Source organism: Heterodontus francisci, chromosome 13 (assembly GCF_036365525.1).
Source record: "Heterodontus francisci isolate sHetFra1 chromosome 13, sHetFra1.hap1, whole genome shotgun sequence".
Taxonomy (NCBI): Eukaryota; Metazoa; Chordata; class Chondrichthyes; order Heterodontiformes; family Heterodontidae; genus Heterodontus; species Heterodontus francisci.
Genome location: NC_090383.1, coordinates 98462041 through 98480025, shown reverse-complemented (window position 1 = coordinate 98480025; position 17985 = coordinate 98462041). Strand labels below are relative to the sequence as shown.

General features: G+C 40.1%; 1 protein-coding gene across 2 annotated transcripts in view; it reads left to right on the top strand.

The window, feature by feature from the left end:
- Nucleotides 1-17985, top strand: part of LOC137376529 (apoptosis-stimulating of p53 protein 2-like) — a 105004-nt gene that overhangs the window by 18682 nt on the left and 68337 nt on the right. For both annotated transcript variants that reach the window (XM_068045249.1, XM_068045250.1), the window contains exons 2-4: nucleotides 4314-4461; nucleotides 4901-5020; nucleotides 8011-8087. In XM_068045249.1, coding sequence (XP_067901350.1) covers nucleotides 4314-4461; nucleotides 4901-5020; nucleotides 8011-8087 — 345 coding nt within the window. The remainder of the gene's footprint in view (nucleotides 1-4313; nucleotides 4462-4900; nucleotides 5021-8010; nucleotides 8088-17985) is intronic.

The window sequence follows — 17985 nt, the reverse complement described above, 5'->3', positions numbered from 1 at the left end:
TAGGCTTTCTCTTGTTGGAGATGATCATTGCCTAACACTTATGTGGTGTGAACGTTACTTGCTACTTAAAAGCCTAAGTCTGAATGTTGTCAAGCTCTTGCTGCATGTGGATATCATGGACTGCTTTGTTATCTGTGCAGTACTCGTTTTGCAACTCTTCAATCATCAGTTAAGGTCATTGTTGAAGCAGGTGAAGATGATTGGGCCTAGTACACTGTCCTGAGGAGCTCCTGCAGCTATGTCCTTGGGCTGAGATGACAAGCCTCCAACAACCACAACCATCTTCCTTTTGTGTTCCAGCTAGTGGCGCATTTTCCTCGCATTTTCATCAGAGTTGTATAATCCAAGTTTGAAGATGAAAGTAAGTTAGAGGGTCCAGTAGGTTGTGCAGTAAGTTACGAAGTGTCAGAGAGTGGGCAAAAGTATGATGGATGGAGTTAAGTGACCTGTGAGGTCATCTACTTTTGATCCAAGAGCAACAATTCACAATATTTTTTAATGTGACTAGGAAGTGTGAAAGAGCAAAGGGATTTGGATGTCCATGTACACAAATTGCTAAAATCTAGTGCACCGGTACAGAAAAGTAATCAAAAAGCTTATGCAATGTTGGCCTTAAATGCAAAGGGGAGGAAACCATGCTTCAGTTGTACTGAACTTTGTTTGGATTCCTTCCAGAGTACATTATTCAGTTTTGGGCACTACACCCCAAGACCCTGTCCTGTTCATTTGTAAAAAAAAAAATGCTGTGAACCTGGCCTTTATAATTCTCTGAACCCATGTCCAGAACCTACTGATCTACAATTGTATCCTGAATCTCCTGCAAAATACACAATGTCTTCACCCTCATGATTTTCCTGAGATTGGAACGTTTGGAGTTACATCAGGTGTTGGGGGGTGGGGGAGGGGGAGTCGTAAGGGAACAATGGGTCTGCGTATGTATAAATTTCATATTACATCCTTGAGTGAAATACCAAGGATATGAACAGATCTTTCAAATGTTCACTCATCCATTAAATACAGACTGAAATTAACTTAACCATCATAGCAAAATTATGTTCAATATAAATTGAGGAGAGAGAAGACAAAGGTGGAAAACTTTGTGACATAAAGAGGAATTAGTTCAGTAAAGAAAAATTGGCAGGTAAGACGGTGAATAAGCAATGAGGCACTTTCAAACAAGAAATTAATAAAACATCCTAGGCTTAATCCAGTAAGAAGTGAAAAAATACTAGAATCATGCAGCACAGAAGAAGCCATTCAGTCCGTTGTGCATTCAGTCCTTTGAAAGAGTTACTTAATTAGCCCCAATTCCCTGTTCTTTCACCCTTGCCAGGCAAAGTTTTCCTTTTTCAAGTATGTATCCAAATCTTTTTTTCAAAGTTACTGTTGGATCTATTTGCATCACCCTTTCAGACAGTGCATTCAAAATCATAACACCTCACTTCATTTTTAAAAATATCCTCATTTCTCCTCTGGTTCTTTTGCCAATTAACCTAAATCTGTATCCTCTGATTACCTGCCCTCTTGCCAGTGGAAACAGTTTCTCCTTATTTATTTGATCAAAACTCTTCATAATACCCCTTTTAAATTGTTCCTTAATCGTCTCTGCTCTACAGTGATCGATCCCAACATCTCTAATCTCTCCACATAAAAGTTCCTCATCTCTGGTATCGTTCTAGTAAATCGCCTCCTCTGCTTCTTCTTCAAGGCCTTGACATCCTTCCTAAAGTGTGGTGCCCAGATTTGAATATAATTCACCAGCTGAGGCTGAACCAGTAATTTAGCAAGTTTTGTCATAACTTCCCTACTTTTATTCTCTCGGCCTCTATTTATAAAGTCAAGGATTCCGTATGCCATTTTAACATCCATAAAAGCTAGTGTTGCCACCTTCAAAGATTAGTGTATGTGATTCCCCCCAGGTGTGTATATTCCTGTACTGTCTTAAAAATGGTACCATTTAATTTATATTACATCTCATTCTTTCGTACAAAATGCAACACGTCACACTCCTATGCATTAAATTTCATCTTCCATGTGTCTGCCTATTTCACCAGTCTGTCTTACTCTATATCCTCCTAAAGTCATAGATTTCATATTGACCAAAAATAATTCATTATGGAATAAATTATGTGTACCCTTCCAAACAGAGTTAATTCAGGAAAAGTTAACCACCAATATAAATGAGAAGTACTAGACAGGCTAAAACAGCTATTTGTGAAAAGAATTTCCAGTGATAGTTGTTACTTATTTCAGTGCTAAAGGAGACTAGAGTGATTAAGGCATTGATGATCATTGAAGGACACACTGGTAGGGTACCAATAGCTTGTAAGTAGCCAAAAGGAGTGATAAGTCAGAAATGGCCAGTACAGACCTGATAAGTCTCAGTCCAGTGTAAAATATTTAAATTGATCAAGTGTAGCTTGAACATATAATATAAATAAACAGAAGTCTTGCTTCTCGACTGAGGTATTGTTCAGAAGTGTGCCGATGAATCACCTCAATGAGGATAGGCTATTCCATCCTAGCATATGATTATGCTGTTAACACAGCCAAGAGTGTTTTGAGGTACTTAATCCTCTACCAGACCAAGATTTGTTCGTGCTTCGGCTGAACTACTTATTTACCGCAGATATACATCAGCTGCAATAGCTAATTGTTAACATTCTGCATGAATCCAAATAGACTGTAGAGAATACTTGTAGTGAAACTGCAAACCCTTCATTCACTGATCTTTGAAACACTTGGACAGTGTTGACATCTGAAACTCCATCCCTCGTAGATTTAGCTGTCACGTTCTAAGCCAGTTTTGTTTGAGTGTGCTTTAGCTGAAAAACCTTTGGATACTCCTTCCAGTATTGTTTTATCCAAGTCGCTGTGCAATCAGCAATTACTGTGGAGTCAAAATGTGAGACCTTTTCTTGGCTGAAGTTGTGTCTGGATGCACACTATTACAGTGGTACCCGTCTACCTTAACCCTTAGAAGAGTCCTCTCTTTGAGTTAATTCTATCCCCCCACCCATTGCCAAATGGCCAGATAATCTGTTTTAGTGATCTTGGTTAAGAGATAAATATGCCCAGTGATCACTCTGCACTTCTATCAGTGTCATGAGATATTTACATCCACCTGAGAGGGCGTACAGGGTTTAATGTCTCATCCAAAAGACGATATCTCTGACAGTGCATTGTATCCCAGTACTGCACTGGAATGTCATCCTAGATTATGTGTACCCTCACATAAATGGAGGCACTGCAATGGATAAGTTTGCAATGAGATCAGATTAATAAAATCAATTTTTAATAAAGTAATACTGAAACACTAGCATTGTTCAGGCCTGGGCATAATATAACTTAAAGTTATGCCTGTTTAGCAGTGGCATCAAGCTCATTTTTAAATATTTAGTGGAACCTGTTGTACTGTTTGCTCCTTGTGTAAGATATCAAGCAGCATATCTTAGATTTAAATTTTTAAAGTACTATTCAAAAAGTAAGTGGAGGTCGTGCAATTTGAAAGAATTTTTTAAAGTAACATGCAGTCACAAAATGTATATCCATTGCTAAATGTTCTATTACAGAAACTACAGTGTAAAGTTCAGAAAACTGGAAAAATATGCTTACACATAGCTTAACTCTAACCATGCATTGTTTTTTATTTATTCTTGGGATGTGAGTGACCGCAGCAAGGCCAGCATTTATTGTCCATCCCTAATTGCCCTTAAAGTGGTGGTAAGACGCCTTCTTGAACTACTGCAGTCCATGTAGTGTCGGTATACCCACAGTGCTTTTGTTTTCTGCAGTGGATTGATTCAACGGAGTGGCTTACCAAGCTATTTCAGAGGGTAGTTGAGAGTCAACTACATAGTTGTGGATTTGGAGTCATGTGCGCCAGACTAGGAAAGCATAGTAGATTTCTTTCCCTGTAGGATGTTAGTGAAGCAGGTGGGATTTTACAACAGTCTGGTAGTTTCTTGAGCATTATTAATAGAGACTAGCATTTTATTCCAGATTTATTAATTAATTGAATTTAAATTCCCCCAGCTGCTGTGGTGGAGCCATTTGTCTGGGCCTCTGGATTACTAGTCCAGTAACATTACAGCTATGCTACCGTCCCCTTAGTTTATTTACCAGGCCATGTTGTGCAGTAGGCTGCTGTTGGTTAATCATAGTAAAGAATTGATGCTTGTCATGGATAAATATACAAATATGGACCCGCTTGATGTTTGACTAAATGAGGGGTGATTTGAGTTTCATTATGGGGATAAGACTGTTCAGAGAAAGTCACTCTGAGTAAAGCTTTTCCCTCTGTTTTGATTTAGATGTTTCTCACTGTGTACCTGAGCAACAATGATCAGCATTACACAGAGGTACCAATCACTCCAGAGACCACATGTCGAGATGTTATAGGTTACTGCAAAGAACCAGGAGAGGTGGACTGTCATTTGGCTGAGCGCTGGCATGGTGATGGTAAGTAAAACCAGTTTAAGCTAATATACTTATGGACGGTCACCATTGATCTTTTGAAAAAAGAGCCACCCAGCCTAATCCCACTTCCCAGCATTTGATCCGTAGCCCTGCAGGATACGGCACTTCAGGTGCACGTCCAGGCACCTTTTTAAATGTCTTTAAATGAAGTAGTCAACTTGAGGTAGCTTACTCATGAATTTTGAGGAGCACTAACTTGTTATACCACAAAGTGGTAGATAGCAGCATGCTCGCAGTCTTACTTTGCTTTGGAATGTCAGTTTAAAGAATGTGACATAAACAGTGCAGTTTTTCTGGATGAAATGTTAAACCACAGTTCAGTTCACTTTGGTGTTCAAAGGCAGTAGGTGAAATAAATAGAAGATATTTTGTCCATCAAAGGTGTGTAAAGAGTACATCGAAGGTGTGTTCTTACTTGCAGAGCGTGCCATAGCAGACAACGAGCGTATATATGATATTCTGCAACAGTGGGGAGTGCAGAAAAATGATGTTTATTTCTACTTACGCCATGAACGCCCACCAAACACTACTAGGGATGCAGGTAAGTTCAGCCCAACTTTAAGCAACTTTTAATAGACTGCAGTCAGTTCATTTTCAGGTTAGTTTGTATTTCGTTGGTAGTTTATTTTCAGACTGTTCCAGCTCACTTTTCATGTTTTTTTTTGGTAATGATAGCTTCTGGAATTACTTTTTGGTGGATAAACAGGTCTGTATAAACGGAACAAGTAAATCCAGTCTGGTGTAGCTTGGGTGACTTCACAGGTGTTTAAAGTGGAGTTTTCATGCTCATTGTGAAAAGAATGTAAGTTAATGGACTGCTCCACCGTTTGATTTTACACAAGTTTATGCAGGTTTTCCTAAGGACTGACTGGCTAATGTAGTTTTCTGAATAGCGCAGTTGCATATTATTTTGCTCATTGATATGTATTTGTTTTTACTTGACACAAAAAACCTCTTCCTTAGGGTATTTCGTATTTATCCTCTAATTTAGAAATTTAGTGGAGTGGGAACTGAACCTATGTGACACATTTTATGCTCCAGCTCTTTATTAATATGCATTCCTATTTTGAGGATTTTATTGAGTAGTTCATTTGAATTCAGGTTGGAAGAATAATTTTGAAATATATAGTTTAGGGCTGATGGCTCATTAGAATTGTGCCCTTTCTATATTATAGCATCTGCCTGTACAGGCCAGGTATGAGATTTTTACATGACCGGTCTCATGGCGCAGTGGCTAGCACCACAGCCTCACAGCTCCAGCGACCCAGGTTCGGTTCTGGGTACTGCCTGTGTGGAGTTTGCAAGTTCTCCCTGTGACCGCGTGGGTTTCCTCCGGGTGCTCCGGTTTCCTCCCACATGCCAAAGGCTTGCGGTTGATCGGTAAATTGGCCGTTGTAAAAATTGTCCCTAGTGTAGGTAGGTGGTAGGAGAATTGAGGGAAGGTGGGGATGTGAGAGGGAAAATGGGATTAATGTAGGATTAGTATAAATGGGTGGTTGATGGTCGGCACAGACTCGTTGGGCCAAAGGCCCTGTTTCGGTGCTGTATCTCTCTATGACTTTCTCCATATACCAATGCAATTATATTTTAGCTTGTGTTGAATAATAGATTTGTATGTATCAGAAGAAATAGTTTCTCTGTATCTACACCATCAAATTCCTTTATTATTTTAAACACCTCAATTAGAATAATATCTCAATTAAAACTTAGTGGACTCGCAATCCAGAGGCCTGGACTAATGCTGTGGAGACGTAAGTTCAAATCCCACCACGGCAGCTGGGGGAATTTAAATTTAATGAATTAATAAATCTGGAATAAAATTCTAGTTTCATTAATTATCATGAAACTACTGGATTGTCGTAAAAATCCATCTGGTTCACTAATGCCCTTCAGGGGAGGAAATCTGCTATCCTTATCCAGTCCGGCCTACACGTGACTCCAGATCCACAGCAATGTGGTTGACTCTTAACTGCTCTCTGAAGTGCTGAAGCAGATGGGATTTTACGACAATCGATTATAGTTTCATGTGACTGTTACTGAAACAAGCTTTCAATTCCAGATTTTTAAATTAATTAATTGAATTTAAATTCCACCAGCTGCCGTGGTGAGATTTGAATTCATGTCCTCAGGGCATTGACCTGGGCCTCTGGATTATTTGTTCAGTGACATTACCACTACGCCAGTGTCTCCCCTATAAAGTTGCTACATAAATGCAAGTTAACACTCTTTATTTTGCGAGGGAAAACTTAGTAATAAATAGATCTGCTTGAAAGTAAGGAGGATGGAAGGACCAGTTGCAGTGCCTGATGTTGATTTTTCTCATACCTGATCATGATGCCACTTCTCCCAAGGGTCAAAGGTTGTAGGGGAGTAGTCAAAAAAAATGTTGACATGGGCAACCATTGTAGCAGCAGAATCAAAGCTATGTAAGCTGAAGAGGGGAAGATGAAATGCTTGCTAGCAAATTTTACTTCCATGTCATTATTTACAAGTCTCAGTTACAGCTAAATACATTCACTGAAAAAATAACATGGGCTCAAATCAGTCTGTGGTTATATTTACTCGGTGGAACATCTCACTTCAAAAAGAAAACTAATGTACTAAACTTTACCCTAACTCTGAGAACCAATCATGAAAGTCCTTTAATGTTATGATAGAATGGCTAATCATAAGCGGCCAATGCTATATCTACCCACTAAGATAAGAACCAGACTGGCATTCTGCACTATCCTGGCCCACTATAACCCTTGGCTTTCAAATTTTTTTCTTCCGCTCTGGGCTTACTCATTTGGTATATTTTATATTCGTTTGATACACAGAGAAAACCTGGATTAATTAGTGAATAATTTAAAATCTCTACACCTTAAATGCAAATGGATGCTACGATTGGACATTTGATGTACTAGAGCTGAACTCCAGAAGCTAGCCTCTTCTCAGATGTTCCTGCACTGTAGTGTGTTGTGCTGTGCTAAGCAAGATTTATTCATGTGGACTTTAGATTATGGTCAGTCAATGAGTTGCCTATTAGTACTTATGATTTCTTCAAATCTTGTACTCCTAGTATCTACCATTGTCAGTTTTGTAAGACATCTGTCTTTGTTGAATTTGAACTCTGAGATATTATTTTATTCAGCCGCTTAATACGCACATGAATCTGTGTTTGTGGGGCTAAAGAAAACAGTGATGTAAAATAAATATACTCCAGTTTTAGTGCTATTATTATGCCTCTCTATCCTTTTCAAAGCCCTGCTTTCTCATTTTCTGCTCCTCCTGAACTATAAATGTTTATCTCTTGCTTTTTTTTAAGCTTACTTTGAACTTAAATATTTCACTTTTAGTGCAATCATCCACCCTCACTCAGAGTTGGTTAGCTGCACTGAGAACAAAAATGTTGTGCAATGATGAAACTCTTTGTTTCTGCTAAACAATTGTTTCTGGGTGGAGACAGAAATTACAGCTGCTGAAAACAATGAATTTTCTGTGTGCTACATGTAACCATTATTTTTTTTTTTTTAAAAACTTTTCTTGCAGGTTCTTTGAGACTCCAGGATCCACTGGTGAAAAGAAACCGAGTCCAGGGTACTACAGATAGACAGATGGAAAATGGAGTAAGTCGAGTCAATTGTTTATTTTTTAAAAGTTTAAATTTGTTTGTGTGGTTTTATGATTCTAAATCTTTTCCTCCTGATGTTCTGCTTCTCCCCCCTCCACCCATATTAAGTGACTTCGCTTTCCTGAATTTAAACTTTTTATTAACAAAATTCATTTGCCTCAGTAGTTGAAAGAAAAAAAATCTCTATGCTTAATTGGCCCAGTAGTTGATATAATGTAGAGTAAAAGCAGGGACGTTGATTCAGTAGAGTTGAAATTGACTGGGAGAGACTGATTTAATACCATGCTGAAGTTAAATGGAAAGGGAGATCTAAGTTGCTTCAATTGAAGCAAAAAGGAAAAACTAATCAAATTCATCAATAAGAATTAAAGATGAAATTTTCTTTTTTAGATATGCAGATTCCACTTGTAACTTGTACACTAAATTCTACTTGTACAGTAACAGTATGAAATAATCACAGTTCATACAAACTTCTTGTGGCCTTGGTTGTATAGGTTTTACTTTTCCTTCATTGTGTGGCTAGTTGTAATTCTATAAGTGGTATTCTTTTTGGTAGAAAAAAATCAGAGTCTCTTTTGACACCACTGTCAGCCAGTGAGTTGGATTGAGTCAGCCAATGAGGTGGGACAGCACTTATGACAACTCACAGCAAGCAGTCTATTTTTAAGCAAGCCAAGCCTTATTAACTCAGCAAACCGTGAACTACAGCAAACAGTCTACAGTGTCTATTTAAAAGAGTCCGTATGAACTAGAGAAAACAGAACTCATGACCAGAACTACAGCAAATTCTCCCGATAAAAGCAGGGTGACTTCTCCAGCAACATACAGTGAGTGGAGGATAGTTATTTGATAGGGGTCTTAAACAGCACCACGGCCACAGAGCAACCCAAGAGTCCCTGCACAGGCCACACACAAGGTGGCCCCTTTAAGTTGCCATGCGTGCGCAGCCATGCAAAATAGCTTAAAGGGGCTATGCCCTTAAATAAATAAAACAAATTATGGGGGAATTTTATGCTTTCCCCTGCATCAGGTTTGGAGGCAGGGAGAGCATGTAATCGGACAGGATGGTTGTTGGGGGCCCCACCACTTAACCACTCCACCCAAATTAAATCCAGGGTGGGAAGGCCAGTGAATGGATTTACCGCCCCACTGCCGACGGTATTAACCCAGCAGTGGGTGGGCCTGTTGCCTCACGGCAAGCACCCGGGCTGGGGCAGTGGGGGGGGGGGGGGGGGATGCGGGAGGAGGGTTTCCTCATTAAAAAGCACTTAGTACCTGAACAAGGGACTCAGCATTGGGAAGGGGCCCTTGCTGTCTGTTGTATGATCGCTTTAAGAGTCATGTCCCTTTAAGAACACAGTATGCTAATGAGTTAAGTACCAAGATGTAGTTTTTAAAAAAATTCATTCATGGGATGTGGGCATCGCTGGCCAGGCCAGCATTTATTGCCCATCCCTAATTGCCCTTGAGAAGGTGGTGGTAAGCTGCCTTCTTGAACCGCTGCAGTCCATTTGGGGTAGGTATACCCACAGTGCTGTTAAGAAGGGAGTTCCAGGATTTTGACCCAGCGACAGTGAATGAATGGCGATATAGTTCCAAGTCAAGATGGTGTGTGACTTGGAGGGGAACTTGCAGGTGGTGATATTCCCATGTATGTGCTGCCCTTGTCCTTCTAGTTGGTAGAGGTCGCGGGTTTGGAAGGTGCTGTCTAAGGAGCCTTGGTGCATTGCTGCAGTGCATCTTGTAGATGGTACACACTGCTGCCACTGTGCGTCGGTGGAGGGAGTGAATGTTTGTAGATGGGGTGCCAATCAAGCCAGCTGCTTTGTCCTGGATGGTGTCGAGCTTCTTGAGTGTTGTTGGAGCTGCATTCATCCAGGCAAGTGGAGAGTATTCCATCACACTCCTGACTTGTGCCTTGTAGATGGTGGACAGGCTTTGGGGAGTCAGGAGGTGAGTTACTCGTCTCAGGATTCCTAGCCTCTCACCTGTTCTTCTAGCCACAGTATTTATATGGCTACTCCAGTTCAGTTTCTGGTCAATGGTGGCCCCTAGGATGTTGATAGTGGGGGATTCAGCGATGGTAATGCCATTGAATGTCAAGGGGAGATGGTTAGATTCTCTCTTGTTGGAGATGGTCATTGCCTGGCACTTGTGTGGCGCGAATGTTACTTGCCACCTATCAGCCCAAGCCTGGACATTGTCCAGGTCTTGCTGCATTTCTACATGGACTGCTTCAGTATCTGAGGAGTCACGAATGGTGCTGAACATTGCGCAATCATCAGCGAACATCCCCACTTCTGACCTTATGATTGAAGGAAGGTCATTGATGAAGCAGCTGAAGATGGTTGGGCCTAGGACATTACCCTGAGGAACTCCTGCAGTGATGTCCTGGAGCTTAGATGATTGAGCTCCAACAACCACAACCATCTTCCTTTGAGCTAGGTATGACTCCAGCCAGCGGAGGGTTTTCCCCCTGATTCCCATTGGCCTCAGTTTTGCTAGGGCTCCTTGATGCCATACTCAGTCAAATGCTGCCTTGATGTCAAGGGCAGTCACTCTCACCTCACCTCTGGAGTTCAGCTCTTTTGTCCATGTTTGAACCAAGGCTGTAATGAGGCCAGGAGCTGAGTGGCCCAGGCGGAACCCAAACTGAGCGTCACTGAGCAGGTTGTTGCTAAGCAAGTGCCGCTTGATAGCACTGTTGATGACACCTTCCATCACTTCACTGATGATTGAGAGTAGGCTAATGGGGTGGTAGTTGGCCGGGTTGGATTTGTCCTGCTTTTTGTGTACAGGACATACCTGGGCAATTTTCCACATTGCAGGGTAGATGCCAGTGTTGTAGCTGTACTGGAACAGCTTGGCTAGTCATGTGACCAGAAGCCACAGTCACTGCACTGTAACACCCTGGACAAAGCTTCTGTATATAGTTTGCTCTGTTTCGTATGTACTAGTTTTGTTAATAAACCTTCCAGAGATCTTCAAGGAACTGGAATCCACATACCTCATTGTGTTGCTCAAGGTAACACAAAGAAACTCATGACGCTGAGGCCATAAAAATCAGAATTGATTTGTATTTGCAAATCCTGCAGTGAAGCACAAGACAATTTCTTATTGCTTTGAGTTTTTCAAACATCTTTCTTTTACAGGACTATGTGAAAGATCTGTGATAGACTAGAACAGTTTGGATTTAAATCCATTTTAAATTTGTGCTTTTAAAAGTTTTAGTTTGGATTCAGTCTCCTTTTGCATATCTGTACATTTCCTTAGGAGCAAAGTATTTAATGTAGAGAAGTAGAATTGATGAGGTCAAAGAAGTGACAACAAACTAAGAAGCCTGTTTGGTGCTATTGTAGCATAACTCTTCACAACAATATAGAAGGTCCTCAGCCACCAGGTTGACATCCCATTATGGGAAGGACTACTGAATGTTATCAGTATTCTGCTTGCTGGGATGTCTTGGACCACTAGAAAATTCCTCACTTGAAGGAAGCTGTGTGGATTTGAATAATTGAAAGGGAAAGTTAAATTTTGAAATTTTTAAAGATCACAAAATTGTTAGTGTAGAAAGAGGCCATTCGGCCCATTGTGTCCACACTGGCTTTCTGAAAGACCAATTCTCTCAGTTCCATTCTCTTGCCTTCTCCCCATAACCCTGCATGTTTTTCCTTTTCACATAACTGTCTAACTCCCTTTTGAATGTTTCAGTTGAACCTGCCTCCACCATGTTCTCAGGCAGTGCATTCCAGACCTTAACCACTTGCTGCCTGAAATATTTTTTCCTCATGTCATTTTTGCTTCTTTTACCAAATACTTTAAATCTGTGCCCTCTTGTTCTCTTTCGTGAGTGGAAACAGTTTCTGTCCAGACCCCTCATGATTTTGACTACCTCTATCAAATCACCTCTCAGCCTTCTCTTCAAGCAAAACAGTCCTAACTTTTCCAATCTTTCTTCATAACTGAAGTTCGTCATCCCTACAACCATTCTCGTGAATCTTTTCTGTACTGTCTACAATGCCCTCACATCTTTCCTAAAGTGCGGCGCCTAGAACTGGACACAATACTCCAGCTGAGGCCGAACTAGTGTCTTATACAAGTTCAACATAACTTCCTTGCTCTTGGGCTTTATTTATAGGGGCATAAAGTACAGGATACTGTATGCTTTATTATCCGCTCTCAACCTGTTGTGACATTGGAAGAAGTAATCAAAAAGATATAAAGACATTTAAGGTAGAAAGGGGGGAGATAATTGATAAACAAATCAGTCTTGAGAGTGGATAAAACCCCTGTTCTATGTGTTAAAATAAGTAAGATAAGGGATTGCAGAGACTTGCCTAGGCATTGCTTGGGACCTTCCCAAAAAAATCTTGAATGAGGGAAATTATGCATATCATGTCGTAATATGAATTGTGCTTGTACATGTACAGTTTTTTTTTTGATGGTCTTCTCCCATCCACTTTTGAAGGCACTGACTCTGGTAACTCTCACAAGGAACAGTTCTTAATATTGAGTATTAGTTGACTACTTTTATTGTGTATGTCATCAAGCTCAACCTGAAGCCATTATCAGTTGATATCTTGCATAAATACTATCCTGTAGATGTGACTGCATTGCAGAAAGAGTTGATTTTTTTCTCTTACTTCCCAAGTCTATGCAGTGAGGTCAGTTGTAGAATCCCTGCTCAGCTACCTCAGCACGAACTGGAAATTGAATTCAGAACTTTGAGGTGCAGTTTGGACATATTTTGGTTGCACAATGTTTAATTTTTTTAAAAGTTAACATTAACTTGACTGGAATTAGCATGCATACCCAGCATCAACTTTTCAACCAGAGATCAGGCCAATAGTTTGAATGGCATCTTGCAGATCCATGATTCCCTATTTTATCTGACTGACTGTTGAATGCTGTGGAACTATGACTAATGACTTAGTTATGTATGAAGGATTGATTTGAAGTGTCTGAAGATTAAACCTCAAGATTGACAAAAGATAGGATTTACCTTACATTATCTGTTCACCTCTGTTTAATATCCTTCTATGACCACTTAACACTGGACTTGATGATAAATGGACAAGTAATATTGTACTGTCAGGTGCAAGTTCAGTACAATTGGAATTAGTTGTGCTAATATTGAATATTTAAAGACAAGACTATCAGGTTAAAGAAGGAAGCTTTTGTTATAGTGGTATGTTGGTTGCCATGGTAACCATTTTAGTTTACTGAATAACAAACATTAGGCAGAAAGTACTATGATGCTCGGGGCTAAGGAGTTACATTCCATGTGAGTTTAATGTTGGTATCTGTGGCTTGGTGGAGTTTCTACTTCTATCTTTATGCCTAAACAATTCTTTCAAGATGTAATCTCAACAATTCTTTTCAAGTGGCAGATTAATCTCTTGCATTTTAACCCATTCCTCCATCTTATTGATATCCCTTTGCAATTTTCTTTGGTTGTAATTAACTGTATCTCCAATTTGATATCATCTGCAAATTTCAACACCACTCCATCTAGGCCTTTATCCTGATCATTGATGGTGAACGGAAATAAAACATTGTGCAACCAAAATATGTCCAAACTGCACCTCAAAGTTCTGAGTTCAATTTCCAGAAATGAACCCCAACCTACTTCAAACTCCTCTGAAAAGCTGTTCTTAACTCCTACTCTGTTTTGTCTGCTCATACCAATTCTTAACCCAATTTTCTCTCCTCCCCTAATTCCATAACAATAATTTTCTGTAATAAGCTGCATGGTTCCTTGTAAGAAGCTTTCCTAAAGTCCATGTACACTACATCCATTGTATTTCACCCATCTACCATGCCTGTTACCATCTCCGTGAATTCTAAGGTTTGTCCAGCACAATCGTGTCTTTTGAAATTTGTGCTGGCTACGTCTAACTACTTTCTCTTTTATCGATTTGGATATATATTTCATCCTTAACGACTCAACCACAATTTTTCCTACCACAAAGTTAAACTAGCTGGCCTGTAATTATCTGGATTAGCTCTTGTCTCCATTTTTAAAAGTGGGCATCACATTAGTGACTGTCTGGTCCTCTGGCATACATCCACACTCGATAAAACCGTAAAATATTCTTCCTTTATCTCCTTCACGTTCCTAAGATATTAATTAACTTGCCTAAAAGTTTCCATTTATCCATTAAATATCACTCCCTATCACTTCAGGATTCATCACCTCTCTGATTACTGTCTCTTTAGTAAAGAGTGATGCAAAGTAGTTGTTAAATGCCTCTGCCATTTTTGGATCATACTGTAGAAATTGACATGCCTCTCCTTTGAGATCTAACTTCGTTTTTTAACAATTCTCTTTTTACTGATATACATGTAAACATGATATTTTTTGAACTTTTTCTTCAGGCTCTCTCTTGCTTTCCTTATCCCATTTTTAACTTTTTATTTTCTCCTTTAGGAACATAGGAGCAGGAGTAGGCCATTCAGCCTGCCACGCCTTTCTCTATGAACATGGCTGATGTTCCACTTCAATGCCTTTTTCTCACCGTATCCTCATTTCCCCATATGTCATTTGTATTTAAAAATCTCTCAATCTCTGTTTTAAACATGCTCAATGTCTGAGCTACCACAGCCCTCTGGGGTGGAGAATTGCAAAGATTCACAACCCTCTGAGTAATGAAATTTCTCCTCATCTCTGTCCCAAGTGGCTTCCCCCTTATTTTTGAAATTGTGTCCCCTGGTTCTAAACTCCCCAACCAGGGGAAACATCTTAGCTGCATCTACCCCGTCTATCCCTTTAAGTATTTTGTAGGTTTTAATGAGATCACCTCTCATTCTTCGAAGCTCTAGAGAATAGAGGCCCAATCTCTCTTCATAGGACAGTCCCGCTATCCCGAGAACAAGTCTGGTGAACCTTTGTTGCACTCCCTGTATGGCAGTAATATCCTCCCTAAGGTAAGGGGACCAAAACTGCACACAGTACTCCAGGTGCAGTCTAACCAAGATTCTATATAATTGAAGCAATACTCCACTGTACTCAAATCCTCTTGCGATAATGGCTAACATACCATTAGTCGTCTTAATTGCTTGCTGCACCTGCATGTTAGCTTTCAGTGACTTATTGACAAGCACACCCAGGTCCCTTTGTACATCTACACTTTCTAATCTCTTACCATTTACGAAATACTCTGCACATCTGTTCCTCCTACCAAAGTGGATAACCTCACATTTTTCCACATTATATTCCATTTGCCACGTTCTTGCCCACTCACTAAATCTGTCCAAATCCCCATGAAGCCGTTTTGCATCATCTTCACAACACACAATCCCACCTAGTTTTGTGTCATCCGCGAACTTGGAAATACTACATTTGGTTCCCACATCCAAATCATTGAAATATATTGTGAACAGCTGGGGCCCAAGCACTGATCCCTGCGGTACCCCACTCCGTTTATTCCTACTCTCTGCTTTCTACCTGTTAACCAATCCTTAATCCATGCCAGTATATTACCTCCTATCCCATGTGCTTTAATTTTGCTAACCAACCTCCTGTGGGGGACTTTATCAAAAGCCTTCTGAAAATCCAAGTATACCACATCCACCAACTCCCCTTTATCAATTCTGTTAGTAACATCCTCAAAAAACTCCAATAGGTTCGTCGAACATGATTTCCTATTCATAAATCCATGTTAACCATACCCAATCAGATCATTATTATCCAAGTGTCCATCTTTCACATCCTTTAGAATAGATTCTAGCATTTTCCCAAAGACTGATGAAAGGCTAATAGGTCTGTAATTCCCTGTTTTCTCTCTCCCTCCCTTCTTAAATAGTGGGGTGACATTTGCGACCTTCCAATCTGCAGGAACCACTTAATTGCATTATTATTCTTGTTGTCTTCATCGGACAGGTTTAATTGGCTTCTAGCTTCATTAGTTATCCATGGTATCCTAAAACTGCTAATAGTTACCTTATTTAACTGCATTTACTTATTCTGTACTGTTGAAATCTCTTTTTCACCTCACTGGTACTGTGCAGTCCTGTGTATCAATTTCTCAACACCTTATCTAAATTAGCTTTGCTCCTCATCTTTGCAAAGTATGCCCTAACCCACTCTGGCATTCTGATTTTTGTACTGACTTTTCTTCCTTTCGAAAGGAATCTTAAATCTTATTTGCATTGTGATCACCACACCCAAAGTTCTCACTACAGCTAGCTAATCTACCCACCTATTACTCAGTGCCAGATCTAACAACGCCTCCTCCTGCCCTTTCAGGCCTATTAGCTAGATCTTCCTGTAAAATATTTGCTTGCAGTTCCCTCTGTTTATGTTCCATGCTCTGTGTATTACAATATATGCATTTTAAGTTTTTTAAAATATTACTCAATTTCCCTTTTTTTTGGGTCTTAGTTGCCTTCTACCTTTACTTCAGTTATATTTCTTCTGTTCACCTCTTCAGCTGTCCTTGTGTACTCCACTGTGACTTTTCCATTTTTTGACTTCCCACAGATAATAGTTACTTTTATCGTTAATTGCCAAGGGGAGATGTCTGAATATCGGCCTGGATTTTGCAATCAGCCGCAAGGCAAGGGCACTCACTGCTGACCTCGAAGAAAGTCTTCCTGACAAGAACTAGCAGTCTCTGTGGCGAGAACGTTACCCCTGTCTCTGTGCAACTGATTGTAGCATCCTTTAATTGGGATTCCCAGCCTGGAGCTGCAGTGATCACATTAATGAATTCTCGCAGCCAATCAGGAAATGAAAATAAATAAAATAATTTATAAATTTTTTTTTACATAAAGCAAAATAAAGATTGAGACGTACTTATGGGGTGAAGGTGCAAGCTGAAATATCATGAAGAAACTTTAAAAAAAAATGTATTTTCAAAAATATAGTTAAAAATTATTAATCATAGTGGAGACATTTAACAACACTCCACAAACATAAAATTATTTTTTCAGAGCCGGATCTGTTGTGCAGCAATAGTTATTACTCAGATCGCTTTTAAAAATTCAGTTACACCTGACTGATGGCGTAATTTTCTGTTCAGTTTCTAACAGTGATTAAGAGTGGAAAAGGGGAAGTTCTCCCCACATCAACTGATTTGACTGCTGGCTCTGGGGGTGAGGTGAGGTGGGGTGGTGGGGGGGCGGTAGGGTGGGTGTCCACAGTGCAGCCTAGGTTGGAGCAGTGAGTAATGGACCACAGATTCAGGATTTGTGTGTTGATCTGCATTTGCGCTAAATCCTGAAGTTGTGGTTCGTTTCAGAGGGGTAATGATTGCAAATGCTGATAGCTCACCATCTAAAACCTCTACAAAATCCAAGCCATTGCATTTTGAAATGAAACAAAGACTGGAGACTTTTGATTATGGAATCACAGAAATCACAGATTCGTTACAGTGCAGAAGGAGGCCATTCGGCCCATCGTGTCCACATCGGCTCTCTAAAGAGCAACTCCCTTAGTTCCATTCCCCTGCCTTCTCCCCATAATCCTGCACATTCTTCCTTTTCATATAACAGTCTGATTCCCTTTTGAATGCTTCAATTGAACCTGCCTCCACCATATTCTCAGGCAGCGTATTCCAGACCTTAACCACTCGCTGCGTGAAAAAGTTTTTCCTCATGTCGCTTTTGCTTCGCTTACCAAATACTTCAGATCTATGCCCTGTTGTCTTTGGTCCTTTCACAAGTGGGAACAGTTTCTCTCAATCTACTCTGTGCAGGCCCCTCATGATTTTGAATACCTCTATCAAATCATCTCTCAGCCTTCTCTTCAAGGAAAACAGTCCTAACTTCTCCAATCTATCTTCATAATTGAGATTTCTCATCCCTGGAACCATTCTCGTGAAGATTTTCTGTACTCTCTCCAGTTCCCTCGTGTCTTTCTACAAGTGCGGCACCCAAAATTGGACGCAGTA